The following is a 22,738-nucleotide window of genomic DNA, read 5'->3' on the forward strand; positions in this document are numbered from 1 at the left end:
GAGAGACAGAGATGGAGTCCCATGTCATTTGGAGAGATCCCCCTTTCCATTTCTAACAGATGCAGGGGGAAGAAACCTAACAACACAGCTTCCATTCTTTATTAGTGGAAGAGAGCAAGAGTCCAGTAGCACCTTGACAACTAACAAAATTTGTGGTGGTGCATGAGTTTTCATGAGTCACTGCTCACTTCTTCAGATATAGCTAGAATGTAAGTCCATCTGTCCTTATATCTTGGATAATGAAGTGATTTCAGATGCCAAATGACAATAGCAGGCATTGGTAATGAGAGAAGAAACCTAGGTCTCAATTCAGTCCAGAAAGATGCATTGTCTTCAGCTTCATTGTCTTCACCTTTGAAATTCCTTTGTAAGAGAACTGCTACTCTTGGGTCAGCAACTGAATGTCCTGGAAGGTTAAAATGTTCCACCACTGTTTTTTTTAATGTTGTGGTTTCTAATAATAGTCGAATGAGTAAGAGTCCAGTACCACCTTAAAGACTAACAAAATTTGTGGTAGCGTATGTGCTTTTATGAGTCACTGCTCACTTCTTCGGACTTATTTCCATTTATTCTTTGCATCCTCCTGGATGGAATCCTCCCATACCAAACTGAGACCTAGGTTTTCTGTCTCATTACCAATACTGATATTTCTACCTCTACTACCCCTCTGCATATCACATCTCATCCAGTCATGCCTGCTATTACCATTCGGCATCTGAAATCATCTTTATAAAGTTTATATCTCCGATACCTCATATTACATTTTGTGGCACACATGGCCTGGCCCAACAAGGTGACATTTATGTCAGATCTGGCCCTTGTAACAAGTGAGTTTGACACCTCTGATCTAGAGCTCTCTTGGTACAGGGAACTCCCTGGCTTATAACTCAGTATTGTAGCTGTTGTTCCAGAGTAGAAGAAGAAGAGAAGAGACTGGATTTATACCCTGCCCTTCCCCTCCCCACAACAGACACCCTGTGAGGTAGGTGGGGCTGAGAGAGCTCTTTCCAGAACTGTCCTTGAGAGAACAGCTCTGACAGAACTATGGCTTGCCTAAGGTCATCCAGCAGCTGCAAGTGGAGGAGTGGGGAATCAAACCTGGTTTTCCCAGATTGGAGTCCGCACACTTAGCCAGTAGCTTAAACTGGCTCTTTAGATTAATTAATCCAGCAGTATCAGGGACTGAATCTTGGCCTTCATACATATAAACAGTTGCTCTTCAATGAGCTACCCATGAATAGCCAGGCATACCCCTCTTATTCTGTTCAGCTGCAAATCTTGGCAATTTGTGTATATCTGAATCATGCAGGGTTTCGTTTGCCTGAGAATTTCAGAAGTTCGATCTTCTCTGAGAAAAGGTCCCAACTGTGGTATCAGTTGCATTAATAGATTCAAGACTATGTTGACTATTTTGAAGGGTCAAGATGAATCACTGCTAGTGAGACAGCCACCCAGTGGTGAGAGTCTTGGAACTGTGATGTAGCCTTGCTTGTTTGTGGGAAGGGAAGCCTGAATTTTCAGATGTGGAAATAAGGGGCAGATTTCTCCATTAACTGCTGATATTATTTATTTACTTCATTTATACTCCAGTTTTCTCCCCAGCGGGGAACTAAGGTGGCTTACATAATTTCTCCATTTTATCCTCACAACAACCCCGTGAGGTAGGTTAGGCTGAGAGTGACGGACTGGCCCAAGTAAGCTTCCATGGCAGAGTGGGGATTTGAACCTGGGCTCTCCCAGTTCCTAGTCCAACACCACGCCGGCTCTCCCAACTGCCTTGAACTCTACCTTGCAGTAGACTCATTCCTGCTTCTAGGAGTTGGGCTTGGGGGAGGTGTCTCTACCCCAGAAGAAAGATCTCATGTCCCCGGACAGAAGGTTCTGTCTTCTCCTCCCTCTCCGCTCTCTGATGGTATTTCTTGTGGCCCTTGATTATATGCTCTGGGTAATGCCAAGCAGCACTTTGTTGTCAGGAAGGAACTTTTCTCCAGGCCATATTGGCCCAGGAATCCTGGTGTTTTGGGGTTGTTTTTTTTTTAACCTTCCTCTGGGCATAGAGCAGAGGTCACTGGGGGAGTGGGGGGGGGGAGAAGGTAGTTGTGAATCTCCTGCATTTTACAGGGGTTTGGATTAGATGGCCCTTGAAATCCCTTCCAGCTCTATGTCTCTACATTTCTCTGCAAGGTCAATCAGTATATTTATGCCCATATTACAGAGAGCGTCCTTCATTGTGGTGAGCCTGAAGCCTTCTAGGAAGTTTACGGCAAAGGTGTCTTCTTTGTTCATAGCTTAGGCCCTTAGCTGTTGTGCGACAATGCCCTTGTTAAGCTCCGTAATACAAATAAAGCATTTCTCGTATCTCTGCTGCAGGTTTACGTATCCATTACCAGATTAGGTCTGTGGGGCTCTCTCTCAGACAGCTTGACTGAATATTTGGATCTCTGGTGTCAATCAGTGGCGCTGTCAGGCGCAATCTCCCCGTTGCTTGTGTTGTGGGCACTCTGCTGTGTGCCTGCGTTTGACTTCCGCTCCTGAGTGTTGTTATGACATTCTAGCGAAAGCAATTGCTTCAGAAATGGCTTCCTGCCTAGTGAGAACGCCCACTCGCTCCCCGCTGCTCATTTGGCACCAAGGACCATTTGTTGCCTAATCCATCTCAGGAACGAGAAGTGGAAATCCCTGCCGGTTCTGGCTTTTAACATTAAGTAAAGGAGACCTTTATCGGCTCCTTGCTGAAAAGGAATCCATCACTGGACACTAAGAGGTGGGTTTTTTGCAACGTGTGTTGTCCTAGAGGAGGATGGGATTTCCGCTGTGCCCATTTCTCAATTGCAGGATCGACTCAGTAAAGACAAATGGACGATCTCACCAAAAATGCTTTAAAAGACTGCAGAATTTTCGAAAAGATATTTGCAAGTTTGATTCTGCTGCAGTTTTGGCTTTGGGGACCATACTGCCAATAGATGATGTTCAGGATTTCTTAGTATTATTAGCACCACTGTTTGATAAAGATCCTTTCCTGAAAACATTCTGGAACTGGAAGCCACACAAAGGCTTGGACAGAGCAATAAAAACTCTGGGAAAATGTGAATACTGTAAATAGAGTTTGATCTAATTTGGCATGCTGATTTTGTTTCCAAAATAGAAATCACAATCAAAATGATAACTTAGATCACGCATTCACATTTTTTCAGATTTTCAAAATTTTCTTTAAAGTTTAATGAGTACCACTAGTTAATTTCATGTCCTAAGGGAAATAAGTACTTGAACAGAAATATTTGATTAGGGGGGGGGAACTATAATCATGTGATTTAAATATTATATTCCAACAAATTCAAATAATGTAGACATTATTTTACTGTAATAACACTTGCTAATGTTTAAAGACAGCATAACATGTACTTCCTTTACATTTTTTAAAGGAAGGCACTGAAAGCTGTTGTCTCACTAATTATAAGGACAGAAAGGGAAAAGGGAAAAAAACTGAACCTAAAACTTAGAATTCAGAACCTAAAAAGGTTAATTAAGGATAGAAGAGGGCCAACTCTAAAAATCATACAAAAATATACATGTATTTATTACACACAAATTAAAATAGCAAAGAAGGGCCCATTCGTACCTCATAAACAAACATATATATAAAAACATACAAGGGCTAATGAAGTAGACCTAACGCGTTTCGGCCTAGGCAGGCCTTCCTCAGAGGTCTAATACATATAGAACATATAGGCTGATATATACAAATATAGGCAATCATACATATCCACAATATGCAATAAAGACCAGAGATCCCATAAACCTCCCGAAGCATGAACTGGTTTGTGCAATAGAGAAGTTCATGGAGGTTCATGGTTCGTGATTTGGAAAAACCCTGAGGCTCCACAAACCTCCCATTTTTCCGGTTTGTGCCCACCCCTAGCACAATCCAAGACATGCCATGGTTGTCAGCTCCTATGTTTCAACAGGATTGTACTATTGTCCATGGAAGTGACTGGGGCACCTCACCATTCCCATTACTTGTTAATTCCATATCAGATTGATGATTGCAATCTCCCTTCCACCATATGAGAGGAGATAGGTAAATGAAAATTTTATCTTTGCCTTATTTGATCTGCATAGCCAATCAGGTGAATTCATAACTTAATTATTAAATTGAATATTTATATGTATTTGTGATTTTATTCCCCTTTTCTGGTTTACAAATTGGTAAAGTGTGCATGTACCCTCAGAGATAATTCCTGGGGATAATGATCCGAAAAACTTTGAAATTGGCAAGCTTCTCTAATATTGTATCAGCAAAGGCATCACTTCATCACTGTTAATTTAATGAAACAATCTTTGGAAATGGACAATTTTCTGCCCCGTATCTCTGACTGCGAATAGTATAAATAGAACTGTCTGTGTACATGCCGCTGGGTCCAGGGCACCTGGGGATGCTGAGTTCCCCGTTTGATGTACCCTCTGAATCGATGGATCTACACATTCACACAGGCTCCAGATTTCATCTGCACTGATGGATTATGACGGTTATGTCTTTATATGTTTCATTTTCACTTGTTTGGGAAGAGTGGCAGGGTCTGCCAAATTGTTCCTTTAAAAAAACCCGATCATTTTGTTTGCCTTACTTGTCTGTTCTGAGATACCTTTGTGATTGTTATACCAGGGGTCCCCCAACGTTTTTGAGCCTGCAAGTGCCTTTGGACTTCTGACACAGGGTGGAGGGTGCAGCCACAAAAATTTAAAAGTGCACTGGGGAAGAGGAGTGAGAGAATAAAACCCGGCACTGTGGCGGTCGCTGTTACTGAAACCACGTTATTTCACTGTGTCCAGCCAATCGGATTCCCAGTGGCCAATCAGAAGCCCTGCTGGGCAAGACCTGGCCCCACCCACGTGGTGGATGCCAAGAGAGATGTTGGTGGGCAGTATGGCGCACCCAGGCACCTGTGTTGTTATTTATTGTAAAGATTTATACACCTTGTGGTCTGATTATAGCCAAGGTGGTTTATAAAAGATTAAAGCAATACAAGAAACACATGTTTCAGGTGGACCATGGTGTTTCGCTTATCTGTTGGTAGCGGAACAGCTGCAAGAGATGTTGGGGGCCATGACATCCAAGCTTCTCTGAAGCTTTTTGCTGTCCTTGCTGCTGTTGCCGTGGTGGGTCCAACAGTGGGCTTGGAGGAGATTGTCCCTCCGTGGTACTCTTGCCTTTCATGCGTAAATCCCACCATCTGATTTGTACTTTTGTAGAAATATTTCTGTGTTTACAGTGCTTACCTCACAGTCTTTTCGCTTCCAAGTTTATTAAGATGAGTCTCTGTGCAGGAAATGTTTAACACATGTATAGTGATTTTTATTAGGAAACAGCAAAGGGGGGGGGTTTACAGATGGACACACCCTGTGAATAGAGCAACAGCCAAGGGCAGAATGGTTGTACAAAGTTACCACCTCTGATGGGTGTGGGTTCCTCAATATAGGCAGGACTGATTGACATTGAGCCTTTATAACTATTATTTGGAGCTACACTATTCCTGTGATTCATATACAACCTGCTTGGCATGGAACAGATATTTTATATTTACATTTTTGAGTGTGTGATATTATTTAGACCACTGAAGAACGCCCTCTGGACCAAAACACGTTTGGCCCCTTGGTTATTAGATGTGTAACTAATATTTTGATCCAGTAGTTATTGTATGTTCAAACTACATTTGTTACTAGATCCAGAGGAATTAGCCATGTTAGTCTGTTGCTGTAAAAAAGCCCAGTAGCACCTTTAAGACTCACAAACTTTATTGTAGCATAAGCTTTCAAGAAACATAACTCTGACGAAGCATCTGATGAAGAGAGCTGTGTTTCTCGAAAGCTTATGCTACAATAAAGTTTGTGAGTCTTAAAGGTGCTACTGGGCTTTTTACTATTTTACACTTGCTACTGTATACTACGTCTCGGTGGATGTAATGTGATACCCACTACCTCGGTGTTTTTATCTGCATTGTATGTATGTTGGTTTTAATCTGTCGGTTTTGAGCTGTTTGTAATAAACAGATGTATGTTCTGTGTTTTAGCTGCTCAACCTTCTAGGTTCCTAGGAATTTTTATTAGTCAAGAGCAAGCCAGATGATAGTCCACTGCAATAGATGCACCCTTGCAGTATATTACCCATGTGTTCTTCAAAGTGATGCAGCCTGATTTAACATCCCACTCTAAAATAAGTTATTGTTTCCAGTAATTATTTTCCACTTGTGGATGATCAACTGGGCAACCTTTCCACTGTCCATGGTACTGATCCTATACTTGATAGTTTCAGGTCTTGCTTCCTGGCAGCAGGGATGAAGCATAATTGGACTTTCTGTCATCATATTCAAATGCTGAGATCTCCTAGCCTTCACACTGAGATGTCCTACCTTCCGTTCTCAGTACATGTTGAGATATCCTAGCTCTGGGGTGTCAAACATGCGGCCCGGTCTATCAGGCCCGCAGTGGAACTGGTTGTCTTCTGCCTCTTCTTCCAGTTCTTCTGCTGCTGCGTCATTGTAGGTTTGCAGCTTACAGATACACACCTGAACAGCATACTCAAGATTGCAACAGCACAGACATTTTGATGCAATAATTCAGAGCAAGAGGTGTCAGTTATCAGACAAATAAACAGAATATTGCAAGAGTGCTCATGTTTTAAGCATGATTTTTATTTTAAGTAAAAAAAACCCCTTTGTTTCCTTTATAAAGTTTATATCTCTGCTACCTGGCATTACATTTTATTCACACATGGCCCGGCCCAACAAGGTCTCATTTATGCCGGATCCGGCCCTCATAACAAATGAGTTCGACACCCCGTCCCAGCTGTTTTCTTCGCCTTGTGATTGAAACTGCTGCCAACAATCATATAGTACCCTGCTTAATCGTTTGATTGGGCCTGGAGGGTGGGGGAGCACATACGATTTGCCTCTGGGGTTTTATCCAGCTTCTAGTCTGCCAGTAGCCCATCCCCCCTTGCATTATTGTAGGTCACTGAACTGGTAATTGCTACAAGGTAGGTTTTGTTGGAATTGTGTTCCAGTGACATGCTGCACTTAGAAATCAAGGTTTCAGAGGATGGCTGTGTTGGTTAGCAGTCGAAAAGCTCGACTCAAGGCCGGTGAGAGAAACTCTCTTGGTTCACTCCAAGGCTCTTAAAACTGGCGGAAATTAGTGACTGGACTCCGTTGATTATAAGAATAAAACGGCTTTACTATGACATCTCTCATTTTCCTCCAGCACAACCTTAATCAGATACACGTTCCAAAAGTTCCAACAATTAAACCGCTCTCTGGGATTCTTCCCAAAAATGTGTCAGTTCCCAATGGCTGTTAGCCTCCCACCGCTCCCAACCTCCTCACTCACTCTCCGACCTCCAACCGCCTCCCTGTCCGTTTTCTGCCCATCAACCTCCCAAACATTCCATCTCTCCACACCGCCCTATGTCTGCACATCGCCCTTCTCTAGGTGTTCCCTTTTTGTTGGAATTGTGTTCCAGTGACATGCTGCACTTAGAAATCAAGGTTTCAGAGGATGGCTGTGTTGGTTAGCAGTAGAACAGCTCGATTCAAGTCCGGTGGCATCTGAGAGACCAACAAGGCTTTTGGGGGTAGAAGCATTTGAGAGTCAGAGCAGAGCTTTGACCTTCAAGTGCTTATACCCCCCCCCCAAAAAAATCTTTTTTTTAATACACTTTTAAAACGGGAACAGAAAGAAAAAAGGAATAGGGAAAAATGCATAGGCAATATAATTACCAAAAACATAAGGCAGTTTTACAGATATTGAGGACATTCCTTTATCAGACTATATACGTATATATAAAAAAGTATATGGTATAATAGCTTAACAAATACATAGCATGATATATATGGTGTAATGGCATAAGAATATAGCTTAAAATATATATGACAACTCCCCCGCCCAAAAAAATAACCTTGTTGGTCTCTAACATGCTACTGGTCTCGAATCTCGGTTTAGACACAGTGGGGTATTTTTTAATACAAACCTTTTATTATGTTTAGAGCTGGAGGATTGTTGATAATGCATCTCTTGTTCTGCTCTCATTCGGTTCCATTTCGCTTTGTTTCAGGAGGTTGGGAGCATCATTGGAAAGGTGAGTGACCCACTTTTGAGAAGCTGAATTTGTCCGCCTGCCCAATTTGTTTAATACATTCCCTGCACCTTCACCGGCACACTGTAAGCTAACACACGCTTTCTGGTTTTGTTTTGTTTTGTTTTCATGTACAGAAAGGTGAAACTGTTAAGAAGATGAGGGAGGAGGTAAGATGTACATTTTGAATTTTTTCCCCCAAACGTAAAATCCATCTCTATTTGAGAGAATTAATGGCTTTTGGTAATGGTGGCGAATTAGCTGCATCGCTTAGGTGTGTGAATCAATACTGCCATCAAGTGGTTGGAAGAAAAGCAAAATATGCAATGAATGAGTTTCAGGGGATAAACCATCAGAACAAAGTTCGAGTCCAGTGGCACCTTTAAGACCAACAACATTTTATTCAAGATATTTTAAGCTTTCATGTGCACGGACACTTCTTTGGGTACAACAAAATGGAAACTATCCATACATGCATACAGGTAGAGGGTGAGCAGCGAATTAGCATGCAGCATAATGAAGGTGTTTAACAGGTTTAAGGACCAAACTGGCATAACAAGCTGTCATGATCTGGCCTGTGCCAGTACGGCCTAGCCAGCCTAAGAGGCCTGGGTGGCAGTAGGAGGCGGCTAGGCCTACAACACCCAGAAGGCATTGGGAGAGTCAGAGAGAAGATTCTAAAGAGACCGTTGGAGTCGGTTGGGAAGACAGTCTGGGAGGAGACTGTGATAGTCTGATGAGGGAAGGGATCTGAGCTGTTCGCTGAGGGAAAAGGGTGTCTTTTGTCTCTCTCTGCGGCCTGATCTTAGTGAGAAGATAGGCTGGGCTGGGAAGAGGAAGATCCCTCCGTCCTTCGTCTCTCTGCAACCTGATCTCAGTGAGAAGACAGGTTGGTCTGCGAGGAAAGGATCCCTCAGTGTGAGTGTTAGGCAGGCTGTGGCCTGGAAGTAAAACAGTTAGGAGTAATAGACAGCTGCGTTAGGTTATGTTTATTTTTCCTTTCACACTGTTATACCCTTTTTAAGCACCTTGCCGTGTCTTGTTTTTCCCTGCCCCACTGTTGTTTTAATAAACCCTTTTTGTGTAATTATTTTCTCTGCCTGGGTCAATCACGCCTGTGTGTTCTCGGCTAAAAAGGGGCATGTTGGATGGGCCTGGGAGGAGGGTACTCTGGGCCTTCTCAGGGGACCTGAAGTCCAGAGGGGTGGCGGCAAAACCCAAAGACCCCTCTGGGGTCATGACACAAGCTTAGTTTATATGATCACCATTTGGGGGGTTTAATTCCAGGGGGAAACATAGTGAAGGAAACAAATGTATCAAGATTGATGGTTAGATGTACCCTTCTTAATTGTGGAATGCTGATAGTAATTAATTGAGATGCTTCCAAATAAACTAAGCTTGTTATGCCAGTTTGGTCCTTGCATCTGTTAAACACCTCTATTATGCTAATTTGTTGCTCACCCTCTAACTATATGTATGGACTGGTAACTTCCATTTCAGGGTATCTGAAGAAGTGTGTGTGCACACAAAAGCTTATGCCCGGAATTAAATTTTGTTGGTCTTAAAGGTGCCGCTGGACTCGAAATTTGTTCTGCTGCTTCAGACCAAAATGGCGACCCACCTAAATCAGTCTTCAAGGGATAACCATGTTGGTCTGCAGTAGACAAGCAAGATCCAAATCCAGTGACACCTTAGAGACCAACAAGATTTTCCAGGTGTGAGCTTTTGAGAGTCAAAGGTGCCTTCATGGCTAGAATAAATCGCCAAGTGCTAAGCAGACCCTCATCCCTGGGAGGTTTAGATTTACCACTCTTGAGTGCCTACTATCAGGCGGCTACGATAGCTACAGTAATACAGATGATGAATAATGATTCTTTATCAGGTTGGATGTTAATTGAACAAGCAAGTATTTCTCCGGTACGACTGCAGGATCTCTTCTGGATGAAGCCAACTCAACGCCCTATCTCAGTACGGAATAATTGTTTTTAGAACACTGCTCTAAAAATCTGGGATCGCAAACGAGCACAGATATTACCAAAGATGTTCAAATTTTCATCTTTCATCAATCAGTTGTGGTTTCCTCCCGGAATGGAATCAGGAGCCTTTCGGGACTGGATGGCGGCAGGTCTGACACGTCTCTCAGATTTAGTAAAACAAGGGAAAATACGAGATAAACTTGGATTGGAGGAAAGTCTTGGAACATCCATCCCCTTGTTCCGTTATTTACAGCTTAAGAACTTGATTGATCGGTTAGCACAAACAGGTATTTTCACCAGACCAAAGACGGAATTTGAGACTCTCTTGTCTACATACGATCCCTCCATGAAGGGATTGCTTTCTAAGGTGCACAAAATTTTATCATCTGCTGAAGGCTCCCGATCTCTTCCCTGCCAAAAGATTTGAAAAGCAGACTTGGAAACAGACTTGCAACAATCACAATGGCTTGACATATGGAATTCTCCGGCATTCTCCTCACAGGTTCACAACATTAGGATGAATTCCCTCAAGATCATACACAGGTGGTATCTCACACCAAAAAGGCTGAATAGAATGAACCCTCAGTATTATCCTCTGTGTTGGAAAAACTGTGGATCTTCTGGAATGTATTTACACTGCTGGTGGGAATGCCCAGTCATTCAGCAATTTTGGAAGGGCATATTCTCCCAAATCAACAGCATCACGCAACAAACACTCCCTGTCACTCTGGAGCTCTCCTTGCTCAATCTCTGGGTTTCATCAGTTGGGAATGACTCCAAAAAGATCCTTACCTCCATTCTTCTTACAGCAGCCAGGCTCATGATTGGAAACTGGAAATCTTCATCTCATCCTACTCTGACATCCTGGTATGACAAAATTTGGGACCAGTTTGTGATGAATATAATTTCTAATATAGTAGACCGAATACAAAACAGCTCCAGTAAAACTTATGATAAATTTGTACATACCTGGTATCCAGTACTCGACTTCATGACAGAACACAATGTGCTGCCCTCTAGGACGAGCTATCACACATGGCTTCAGTTTTGATTTAACTCTGACCTCCGCCTTGCTGCCGAGACTCCTCTTGTTGTTCAGACTCCTAAATTTGTTGTAGTTTAAACCTGACTCCATTAATTGGGATTTATAGTTCAAAAGTTATTCTTATCTATGGGAACAGATCTGATACTAAATTAGTAGGTTACTATGTTATAACTATTGATGTATGATGACAACTTTGTTGGTGATTGGCTGGTTTGTAATGTTGGATTCTCAGAACTTTTGTATACTGTTTTGCAGGTATTGTACATGTTACAAGTTATACTTGCTCTTAATAAATATTAAAAAAAAAATTTTAAAGGTGCCTTCATGAGAAACCTGAATACAAAAAAAGGAAGAATCCTTCATATAAATAAATGACTCGTGAACTTGGACCTCTCCCTATTTGCACAATTTATATGAATTTCAAGATTTGTATTGAAATTGTTTTGTAAGTTTGTTATTTTTGATCATGTAAATACTTTGTGAGTATTATATTTTGTGTTTTTGAGTATTTGGGGGGTTTATTTATATAGAGGATTCTTCCTTTTTTGTATTCACTTTATCCGTGTCTATTACTTTTGTTGCTAACTTCATGAGAAACCTGACAAAGGGAGTGTTGGGGGGCTATTGGATCTTGGTCTTCTACGCGTTGACCTGTAATTCAAGCAGGAGTCTTACAAACAATTCTCTTTGAATCCTTACTCAAATGATTAATGGTGAGAGCTGGCTTTGTCAAATATATGTTGAGGGTCCTCAATAGGCAGACATTTTCTGCCAGATCAAGGAGTCACACAGTGAGGAAGAACAAGTTGAAATGTAGATAGGTAATGAAGGATGATATGGAGACCATTCCCCAAAGTACTAGTAATCATGGGGATTACATGATTTCCTTAGTTTTGCTAAGTTGGTTCATGCCTTCAGTAGCAGATCTTAAAGCATTTCATTGGCTGCGGTCACACGGAACAGTAGCCACACAAGTAAGACGGAAGACAGGCGGAGTTTCCGGGCATGATCTCACCAGCACATCTGGGAAGCGTAGCACTCCCGTGGCTCAACCGAGGCTTCCCGCCGAAACTGTGTGGCAAAAAACTAGTACCTCGGAGGTACTAGTTTCCGGAAACTGCGGGGCAAGGGCGGGCGTCTGATCGCGTTTCCGGTGGCATCCGGCGCCCGCCCATGTTCCCTTGCAAATAAGGTGTGTTTTTTTTGTCCGAGTCTCTGTGGATGCGCACACGCACCCAACGGAGCATGCGCATTCGTTGGGTACACACACACAAAAACCAGTTTGCCGCGGCGCGCGCTTCTTCATTGCGCGCCGCCTTGTCCTGTGATCAGCACCTCTCCCTTCCCATGGAACCTCCACGGTACCTCCACAGGACCTCCACGGGAGGTCTGATCGCGTAACCCCGCGGTAGTTTGCCCCAGGGCAAACAGCCACACTTCTCCCCCGCAGTTTCCTGCCCGTGTGACCGGGGCCATTAATGACCTACAGCCAATGCTTCTCTTAGAGGGCTTGAGGGGTGCCAGGCCTTCTTTGGCAGCCCCTCTAGCCGAAAGCAGCTTCTTGCCAACAAAAACAAGCAACCAAGACAGGTGCAAGCCACAGGACAAGAGTGGATCCTGCGACAAACCCAGATGCCAACTTTGCCCCTGTAAATACTCACACAGTACTGTTACAGGACCTAGTAACATCCAGTTGCTCATGTGATGTATGTAGGGTTGTCAGATCCCTCCTGGGGGGACCAATCCAGGAATGGGAGAGAAGGTCTCGGCTTCATCGCCGGCAATGTGGCAGTGTCATCACAGGGCTGCCATCACAGTGACAGGCTGGTATTTAGACAAAAACTCTATGGTAAAAATGGCTTCTACCATACAGTTTTTGCCAAAATACCAGAATGTCAGCACGATGCTGGCAACGTGATGCCACTTCCACTACAAGCTGAAAATGACATCACTACTGGTAAGTCACCCCACCAGCCAGTTGATCAACGGTGGGGGTGGGGCCCAGGGTTGGGGAATTCCCCCACCCCTTAAAAGGGGCTAGCAACCCTAGATGCATGCCATAAGTGTCCACAAAGTGTCCTCCTCATTCCACAGATCAGCCCCTATTCAAAGGAATAAAGGAACGTGAATCTGGCATTAAAGCACACTGTGATCTAAAAGGCAACACTTCCTTGCAAAAGAACTTAGAAGGGAAATTGCAGTGTGAAATCACTGAATCAGAATTCACCAAGAAGTCTGATAACATTTTTCAAGGACTTAACAAAGACAAGGGGTTCCTCAGCTATTACTGATCTTCTTCATCGTGACGCCTGTGCAGTCCCACATGGGTCACTGCGCACAGGCATGCCTGACACAGAGATTTTGACACTCTACAAACCCTAGAGGGAGCTCTTTCCCCCTCCTCCATGTGTCTTTCTTGCCTTTTCCAGTGTCAAAGGAGGGGATGGAGCGCCCTTTTCTCAGTTTTCTGCTGTTGTGGAGTGAAGTTCTTTCCTTCAAAGCGCTGTGTGGAAGTATCTGTTGTCTGCCTTTTTCTAATTTTGAAGCCAAAATCATTACAAGGAAAACAAATGGCCTCAAAAAGAAATAACCAAAAGCTGTTTTTAAGAAATGCATGTCTTGTTGGGTTAAAATCCCTCATGAGAATGACCATACACTTTGTCTACTCTGCCTCGGTGAAGAGCCCAATGTCTCAAGATACCTGCTATGTAGACACAGCAGACGTCAGGCCTAAACGCCAATCTGCGGGAAGAGACCTTTTCAGGTGCTGCTTCCAACAATTGTCCGAGCGTGAGGCTGCGTCAGAATCCAGAGAGACGGATCCAAGACCACTTTCATCTCTATCGCCTAAGAGAGCACCAACATGCCTGGGAGAAACGCTTTAGAGCGCTTGAGAGCTGAAAAAGCCCCATTTGAAGTAATCCAAGTTGCCCCCCCCCCATCATCATGAAATCGCGGTTCCAGCGTGGCCCTCATTCATACCTCCTTTGAAAGGAGGTGATGATAAACAGGTCGCACTCACCGTAACTGTTGTTCATCAAGTGGTCACCTGGGCAGAACAAAGTTTGAGTCCAGCGGCACCTTTAAGACCAACAAAATTTTATTCTGGGAATAAGCCTGCATGTGCACGCACACTTCTTTGCCTGGGCAGTCACTCATCCCTCCTTTCTGACCTGCTGTGAGCACTGACAGATATACTAAGCAACACCAGCTGTCTCCGACAGCAGCAGTGAAGAACAGAGAGGAGGCCCTGCTGCCCTGCTCTTTTATTGCTGGAAAAGGTGGGAAGGCAGCGTAGGGAAGGGGGATGGAGCCCCCTCTAGAGCAGGGGTGTCAAACATGCGGCCCGGGGGGCGGATCAGGCCCCCAGAGGGCTTCTATCAGGCCCGCAGTGGAACTGGCTGTCTTCTGCCTCTTCTTCCAGTTCTGCTGCTGCTGTATCATTGTAGGTTTGCAGCTTTACAGATACACACCTGAACAGCATACTCAGGATTGCAACAGCACAGACATTTTGATGCAATAATTCAGAGCAAGAGGTGTCAGTTATCAGACACTGTTAAATGAACAAAATACTGCAAAAGTGCTAATGTTTTAAGCATGTTTTTATTTTAAGTGAAAAACCCCACCTTTGTGTTTGTGACCTTTATAAAGTTTATCTCTCTGCTACCTGGCATTACATTTTATGACACACACATGGCCTGGCCCAACAAGGACTCATTTATGTCAGACCTGGCCCTCATAACAAATGAGTTCGACACCCCTGCTCTAGAGTTTGGGGGCTTCAGAAATGTCTCTGCAGCAGGCCTGCACATGCACAGTAACCCATGTGTGACTGCACAGGTGACTACTTGATGAACAACGGTTACATGTAAGTGAAATCCTGTTTTAACCAGAGTAAGCAAAATTACAGAAATTGTGTTGGACATTCTTATTGTTATGAAATGTCTCTGTCTTTTTTTCAGTTCCGTTTGAATTTTACAGGATTATGTCTCACCCTTCCTGAATTTCATGGCCTTTTGATATTTACTGCTTTTCCCTCCATGACCTCATATATAAATGTCTGCCCACTGTTGACCTTTTACATGTATCTGACAAAGATCAGGACTCCTTCCAGAGTGCTGCCACTACATTCCTGCAAGCACCTTAAGCTTATCACAGGACTGTTGGGATCAGTGTTGACATGTGCTGCATTTGTCACTTCGGTTCCTGCTAAGAGTAGCCTTAATTCATACCCTTGGTTGCAACTGTCCTTGCAGGTCTGACCTTGTCAATTTCTTAAATTAATCTCATGCCCACCCCTGTGTAGTGAGGGCAATCTACATGCAATCAAGCTAGATCGGAGGTTCCCAATATTTTTGAGCCTGTGGGCACCTTTGGAATTCTGACAAAGCATGCTGGGTACAACTACAAAATTGCTGCCACAATATGGCTGTCACTGGGGGCAGAGCCAGCCACAAAATGGCTGCTACGGTAAAGATCCTTGTGTGTGGTGACAGCTGCTGCCAAAGCAACATTTTTAAAAAATCTGCACAGGCAGTCATCTCTTGAGTGGCCAATCAGAACCCTTGGTGGGCAAAAGCCTCACCTGGCCCCACCCACTTTCTAAAATCACTTGGCAGCACCAGGAAAGGTGTCAAACATTGCTCTTCTCAGTTAGCCATGAATGCTGGGGGGAGGGAATTCTTTAGGTGTGAGGGAGCGAGTGTGGAGTGTGTGACTGCACTATCTTAGAGGCCATAACTCTTCTGAAGAAGCCTTCCTCTCCCAGAGGAACGACCTTGAAACTGTTAGTGCCAACTTGCTTGTGTAGATAATGGGATCATATATTTCCCAGGTGAAAGGGGGGGTAGGAACACTATGGCTAGACGGGATGGATGTAACGTATGAGTGGCCATTAGGAGGGGTTTCATTTGAATAAGCTATATCAGTGATTGTACCCGTGAAAATCTACAGTTCTGACACAGTACAGTTATGACCTGGAGCTTGCTTATAACTCAATAAACATATCACTGCCAAAGAGAGTGTTGTTGAGAGTAACTTGTCCAGAGGTCTGACATCAGGCACCATGCTGGGGATCCCTGAGCTAGATAGTATTGATGTTCTTGGTTCTCAAGTCAAATCTGGTAAACCATTATGGGTTTTTTTTCTTTTTTAAAAAATTGTCCTTTTTCACAGAGTGGTGCTCGGATCAACATCTCCGAAGGGTCCTGCCCAGAAAGAATTGTGACCATAACAGGCCCAACAGATGCCATCTTTAAGGCTTTTTCTATGATTGCACTAAAATTCGAAGAAGTAAGTAAATGGAAATTCTTCTTCCCTGAAGTTACACCGCAAAATTATTATTAGATTTTCCTCATGTTTGCTGGAACACAGCACAAAATTGGTTTCGTTGCCATTAAATAAAATATGAAGGTGCCTTTATTTTTATAAATGCTCCCGACAGTAATATCAGAAGTGAAATAATGGACCATTTCCGTGCTTTTTGAACATTTATTTTCCGTCTTCATTCCTCGGGGACAGCTAGTCCCAAAAGAATGCTGATGGGGGTGGGGGCTGAAGATATTTCTATTCCTTTTTTGGATCTGAATTTAACTTTAATATCATATGATTCAGTGTGGGACTGAATCTGTCATTTTTCATAGAGTTGCTATAAAATTCTGTCTTAATGTAAAATGTAAAGTGAAGGAAATGTAAAGGTTCGGGAGAATCATCTGAGGAAATTCAGGTGACCCAAAAAACGATGAAATGTCGGCGGGGGGGGGGGGGGGTCTTTTCGTCTTCCTGGGGCTGGGAAACGTTGTTTTTAGCCAAACCCCATGGCAAGTATCCTTCCTTCCCCACTAGCTGCAGCTGTTTTCTTAGGACTTCAGTGCACTACGCTCTGGAAGACCCAGGTTCAAATCCCCACCCTGCCATGGAAGCTCATTGGGTGACCTTAGTCCAGTCACACACACTCTGCCTAGCCTACCTCACGGGGCTGTTGTGAAGATAAAATGGAAGAGGGAATAATACTGTAAGCCGCTTTGGGTCCCCCTTGGGGAGAAAAGTGAAGTAAATAAATTATAAGTAAATAAATAAAATTGTAAGTAAATAAAAGAAGTAAATAAATTATGTTTTTAAAAGGTTTAACAAAATGTTTGTAATGGGGCTCAAGGGGTGAAGCTTCAACCCTTTCACCCATGTTTATAAATTAGATCCTTCGTCTTGTTACATTGCTTATTAGATGCCTCGTCCTGTTGATTGCATTGACTTACACTTTGTAATCCTCCTTGAGTCTCAGTTGAAAAGGTAGACTATAAATAACATAAATGTTAGGGGAGTTTGCAAAATCCTAATATAACCCCCTCCCCCCCCGGCAAGCAGCAAAAAAAAAATCAACCTGGCATTCTGAACAAGAATCGAAGTTCTTTTATAGAATAAAACAGACAAAAGGTCGTCTAGAATTCCAAAAGAAAGTTCAGCAATTCCATCCTTAACATAATTCACTTTTACCCTCTTTTCAAAGTAGTCTTGAATTCCTTCTAGGGAGAAAAAGAAAATATACCTTTTACACATTTTTCATGGGAGATAGGGATGGAACGACCCTTGACTGACATAAGGTTGTTTAGCAATCAGCAGGTCAAAGAACAGGCTTGGGGGGGGGATAGAGAGGATCAAGCCAACACAGGTTCACAATTTAGTAGCCATTATAAAAAAAAAATTCTTAACAGTAAATAAATACATCAGTATTGTGTGTGGTGGCTCAAGTGGTTAAGACGCTGAACTGCAGGCTGTGGAAGGTCAGTAGTTCAGCGGTTCAAGACCCGGGTGCCGCAAGACAGGGTGAGCTCCTGTCTCTAGTTCCAGCTCCTGCCAACCTAGCAGTTCGAAAGCAAGAAATTGCAAGTAGATAAATAGGGACCACTTCGGTGGGAAGGTAACAGCGTTCCGTGCGCCTTGGTGTTTAGTCATGCCGGCCACATGACCACGGAAACGTCTTCGGACAGCGCTGGCTCTTCGGCTTTGAAACGGAGATGAGCACCGCAACCCTAGAGTCGGATTCGACTGGCTTTCGAGCAAGGGAACCTTTACCTTTACCTTTATTGTGTGTGATTCAAAATATTGTTTGACAGGTTGTCAGCAAGGAAGGGAGATGGAAAATGGAATGCTGAAGGCCAGATATGGCCTTTTGAGCTATATAATTAAGAAGCTTCATGTATACACCTAAAAAAATAAGGTGCCAATGCCACAAACGTGTGAATATGAACTGACAACATGAGAGCCAGATCACTGGTCCATTGAATAGTGCCAGGGTCTGTCTCTGAGGCTCTGTGTATGTAGCCATTGATTTGAGGCTCCCTTAATTCAAGTGTCCTCCCAAGTGTCCTTGCCTCTGAACTGTGATTGGCTACAGCTGCCCAATGACAGACATTTCTGGCACCCTGACAAAGGCACTTGCCTGAATCTTCTTCGCCAGTCTTTTCCTACAGGAGATGGATGCCTTATCCAAGTGGAAAAAAGCGATGGTCAGGTTGTGATGTGCCATTAGCGTAGAGCATCTAGCACTTTCACCTGGCTCTCTGATCACTCATCGTGCAGGTGTGGCTGCATCCACTGACACTTGGAGTCAAAACCAAAGATGGCATGTACATCAAGCCATTGGAACCTTTGATGGAGCAAAGAGCAAACCTGTCTATTCTGAAGGAAGAGAAAAAAACACCCGTTATTATTGTCAGTAGATTAAAATCTTTAATTCTTGTTGGTTGGCTGTCCATTGATTTTGCTTTCTAATTGTTGCTTTAAAGGCATGAGGGACTTGCTAGATACTGGGATCAAGCACAGTGAAATAAATGGCCATTAACAGAAAAGCACAGAGAGGGATTTGTTTTGTCATGTCTTACCCAAGAAAAACCTAATCTTCGACGTGGTCTCTGTGCTTCACACCCATGGGATCTAGTGCACACGCGCTGGATCGATTGGCACTGTAGCAAGCTCTTTTAACGGATTTTCGCGTCCAGACCTCGGGCATGCGCAGGAACCCCACCGTGCATGCCCAGAGGGGAGGGCGCGGACATCCCGCCAGTTCCTTTCTTACCGCCACGTTGGAAAGACCTTTTTCTTCGTCGGTCTGATCGGTTCGTGTGTTTTGGCTTTTTGCCTCACGGCTCTTTGGATTTTTCCCTCCGTTTATTCCTTTTCTGCTGAGGGGGATGTTGCCGCTTTACCTCAGTCGGGCCTTTGGGCTACCCCCCCTCACCCCTTCCTTCTTTCTTCTTCATTTTGGTTTTTATGGAGAAGAAGTGGAGCTTTTTTAATAGGTGCAAGGGTTGCGGTAGTAAACTTGCTCCTCCTGACCATCATACCCTTTGCATACTTTGTCTCAGAGAGTCTCATCGACCCGAATCCTGTTGCCACTGTGCTCGCTTTTCAAACCAGACCCGAAAAAACCGAGCTGCGTGCCTTAAAGTGGCCCTGCTAGAATCAGCTCTACATCCTTCCTCAGCGATGGACGCCGAGAAACCATCGACATCAACGGCTCCAGCATCGAGGCCTGCCTCCGATATCGGCCAACCGACACCGAAGCCTCCGGCATCGAAGGCGCAATCCTCCGCTTCCACGCCGGCGAAAAAGAAGTCCAGGCCAAGTAAGGAGCAAAAGTCCGCAAAGAAGGGCTTCCAAACCCCTTAAGGCGGCAAAGAAGGGGAAAGTAGCGGTGGCTGCACTGGGTGATGCCCCTAAAGTGCCTCCCGCTCCAACGACTGTATCGATACCGGAGGCCCAAGTGCCTCCACCGATACCGACCATCCATGTCTTGGACTCCCCTGTCCACCAAATGGAGCATCCTTACTCCGACATCAAAACGGTAGAGCTCCTAAGTCATCAAATGGATGCAGAGCCTTCACCGTCTCCTTCCCCGTAGTCGACGGTATCGGAAGCTCCCGACATCGATCCACGTCGGCACCGATATGCTTCATGCGACGTGGAGCGTCACCCTCCAAGTCAATCTGTCGATATCGACAACCAAGATTACACGGGCTCCTCTCAAAGACATGCTGCCGCTTTGTCTCCAAGACATCCACGGTCCAGAAGTCGATCCCCGCGAGTCTTGGGATCAACGACAGATGAGGTATCTGTATGGGGCTTATCCACCATCCTTGCCATGGCTGACTCCGGCGAGCTATTCCGACTGGGATCGATATTCATCCCACTCTGCTCATAGATTGAGATCGCCCTACAGGTCGAGACCTTCAACATCTCTCTCTCGTCCTCCTGCAGACGATCCTGCCCAGCATAACTTGGATCACAGTCGTCCTCCCAACCCTCAGGTCGTTCAAACCCCAGTTGTTTCCACCCCTGTCATTCCACCAAGACCTTTAACTGGTCAACAGGACACTCCTGTCCAAATGCCACACCAGGAGTCCTCTGATTCAATGGAAGAAATTCCAATACCGAAGCATCTGAGGCTCACACCTCCCCTGATCATAAGTCTCCTAATCAGGCTGTCGCTGATGATTTGCCCATCTCCCCATCCGACAATCTCACGTCATACACAGATCTTGTAAAAAGAATGGCCCATTCCCTAGGCCTCTCTGTCGTTCAGCAACACTCGCAGGTGACGGATGCAGTTTTTGACATCGTCCAGCTTGATACATCTTCCATGTAAGCACAGAGACCACATCGAAGATAAACAGGATGCTTACCTGTAACTGATGATCTTTGAGTTGTCATCTGTGTATTCACACCACCCACCCTCCTTCCCCGCTGCTGTCAGCTTCTACATTTTCAATACGGGTTGATTTGCGGTGGTTTGAAGGAACTGGCGGGATGTCCGCGCCCTTCCCTCTGGGCATACGCGGTGGGGTTCCTGCGCATGCCCGAGGTCTGGGCGCGAAAATCCGTTAAAAGAGCTTGCTACAATGCCGATCGATCCAGCGCGTGCACACTAGATCCCATGGGTGTGAATGCACAGATGACTACTGAAAGATCATCAGTTACAGGTAAGCAACCTGTTTTTACAGATTGTGTCTTGAAGTCTACGGGGTGGATCCCACAGATGTGTTGGATGAGTGGCCATCCTGTCTGCTGGTGCAAAGAGCTGCAGGAATTCACGTCCACTAGTGAAGTGGATCCGTGGCATCCAGCCCTATAACTTTGGCCTGTAGTAGAGTGTTTTGCTGCCTTTGTTATGGACCCATCACCCTTTACATCTATCCTTTCTAAGCTCAAAGACGTCACCTAATTCTCTGGATGGAAAGAATAGATCTCTGCTTAATTCTTATTGATGTTGTCATTACAGGATATCAATGCTTCAATGACAAACAGCACGGTGACGAGTAAGCCACCAGTAACCCTGCGACTTGTCGTCCCCGCAAGCCAATGTGGGTCCCTTATAGGCAAAGGAGGATCCAAAATCAAAGAAATCAGGGAGGTAAGCAGCTCAGAGTATGAACTGTTCACTTTGGTGTGGTGGTTGGTTGTTGTTGTTTTTTGGAGGGGAGGCTTGGAAGTGTTGGAAAGTTTGGTAAAAGTCGTTAGATATTCAGAGCTTGCAATGTTCACTGGAGAGGACGCATATTCTTTCTATGTAAAAAAACTTTATTTCTAAAGGGAAGAGTACACGGGAAATCCACAAAGAACAAACACTTAAGACTACATCCTTTACTGTTACAAATACAACAACCGTCTGATTGACCACATGGCTGGTAATAGAGATTCTTCTTTCTTCTTGACCCTAGAAGGAAATAACCTGAATACATTAACCAATGATTGTTAAATAGGCTCCAGTTTCCCGGGCTTTCTCCCCATGGGCTTTGTGCCAGGTTCCCTTCCAGGTCAGTCTAAACAATAGCACACAAGGTAAACACATTAACCCTATAATGACTTAATTTAGACCTTGCAACACACATATTTCCAACAGGAAGTACCGTACTTCTTGGAACATTTTCCATATTGAGTTCTTTGCCATCAAACCGCTGGCATTATTGAGGATTCTGGGACATATAGGATGCATCGTCAGTTCATCCAGGGAATTGCTGGTTGGGTCTTGCTCCGCCTGAACAGCTTGTGCCTGAAAGAGCCAGCGTGGTGTACTGGATACAGTGTCAGACTAAGATCCAGGGAGAGACAGGTTCAAATCTCCGCTCCTGCCATGGGAGCTCGCTGGGTGACCTTGGTCCCGTCACAAGCTCTCAGCTCGGCCTGTTGCTGTCAGAAAATAAAGGAGGGGAGAGCAATGTCCTCGGCCGCTTTGAATGCCAACTGGGGAGGAAAATGGTGTAATACAAATAGATTCCCAGTCAAAAAGGAGAAATTGAAGTCAAAATGAGGAGGAAGATCTTGTGTTTAATTGCAATCAGACACGAAAAACAGTTAGGCCAGACAGCCCATCAAAAATTGACTGCTTTCTGAGGACAACCAGGAAATACATAGAGCTTTATACTTTAAGTGACATCATCATGTCATCATCATGAAAATAACATTCAAAAAGCATAATCAGTTACAAAGAATTATACATCGTTTGAATAAAAATTCCCTTATTGGTTAAATGTAAAGAAAGGTGTGTCTATACATACGTCAAGTATTTACTTAACCTAACCTGAATACTATCAG

At 44.2% G+C, this 22,738-nt stretch overlaps 1 protein-coding gene across 2 annotated transcripts in view; it reads left to right on the top strand.

Moving 5' to 3' along the window:
- LOC107118447 (poly(rC)-binding protein 3-like) overlaps positions 1 to 22,738 on the top strand; it is a 356,111-nt gene that overhangs the window by 291,642 nt on the left and 41,731 nt on the right. For both annotated transcript variants that reach the window (XM_015420802.1, XM_015420794.1), the window contains exons 5-8: positions 8,108 to 8,131; positions 8,266 to 8,298; positions 16,325 to 16,441; positions 21,426 to 21,557. In XM_015420802.1, coding sequence (XP_015276288.1) covers positions 8,108 to 8,131; positions 8,266 to 8,298; positions 16,325 to 16,441; positions 21,426 to 21,557 — 306 coding nt within the window. The remainder of the gene's footprint in view (positions 1 to 8,107; positions 8,132 to 8,265; positions 8,299 to 16,324; positions 16,442 to 21,425; positions 21,558 to 22,738) is intronic.

Source organism: Gekko japonicus, unplaced genomic scaffold (genome assembly GCF_001447785.1).
Source record: "Gekko japonicus isolate JY-2015 unplaced genomic scaffold, Gekko_japonicus_V1.1 scaffold438, whole genome shotgun sequence".
Classification (NCBI taxonomy): Eukaryota; Metazoa; Chordata; class Lepidosauria; order Squamata; family Gekkonidae; genus Gekko; species Gekko japonicus.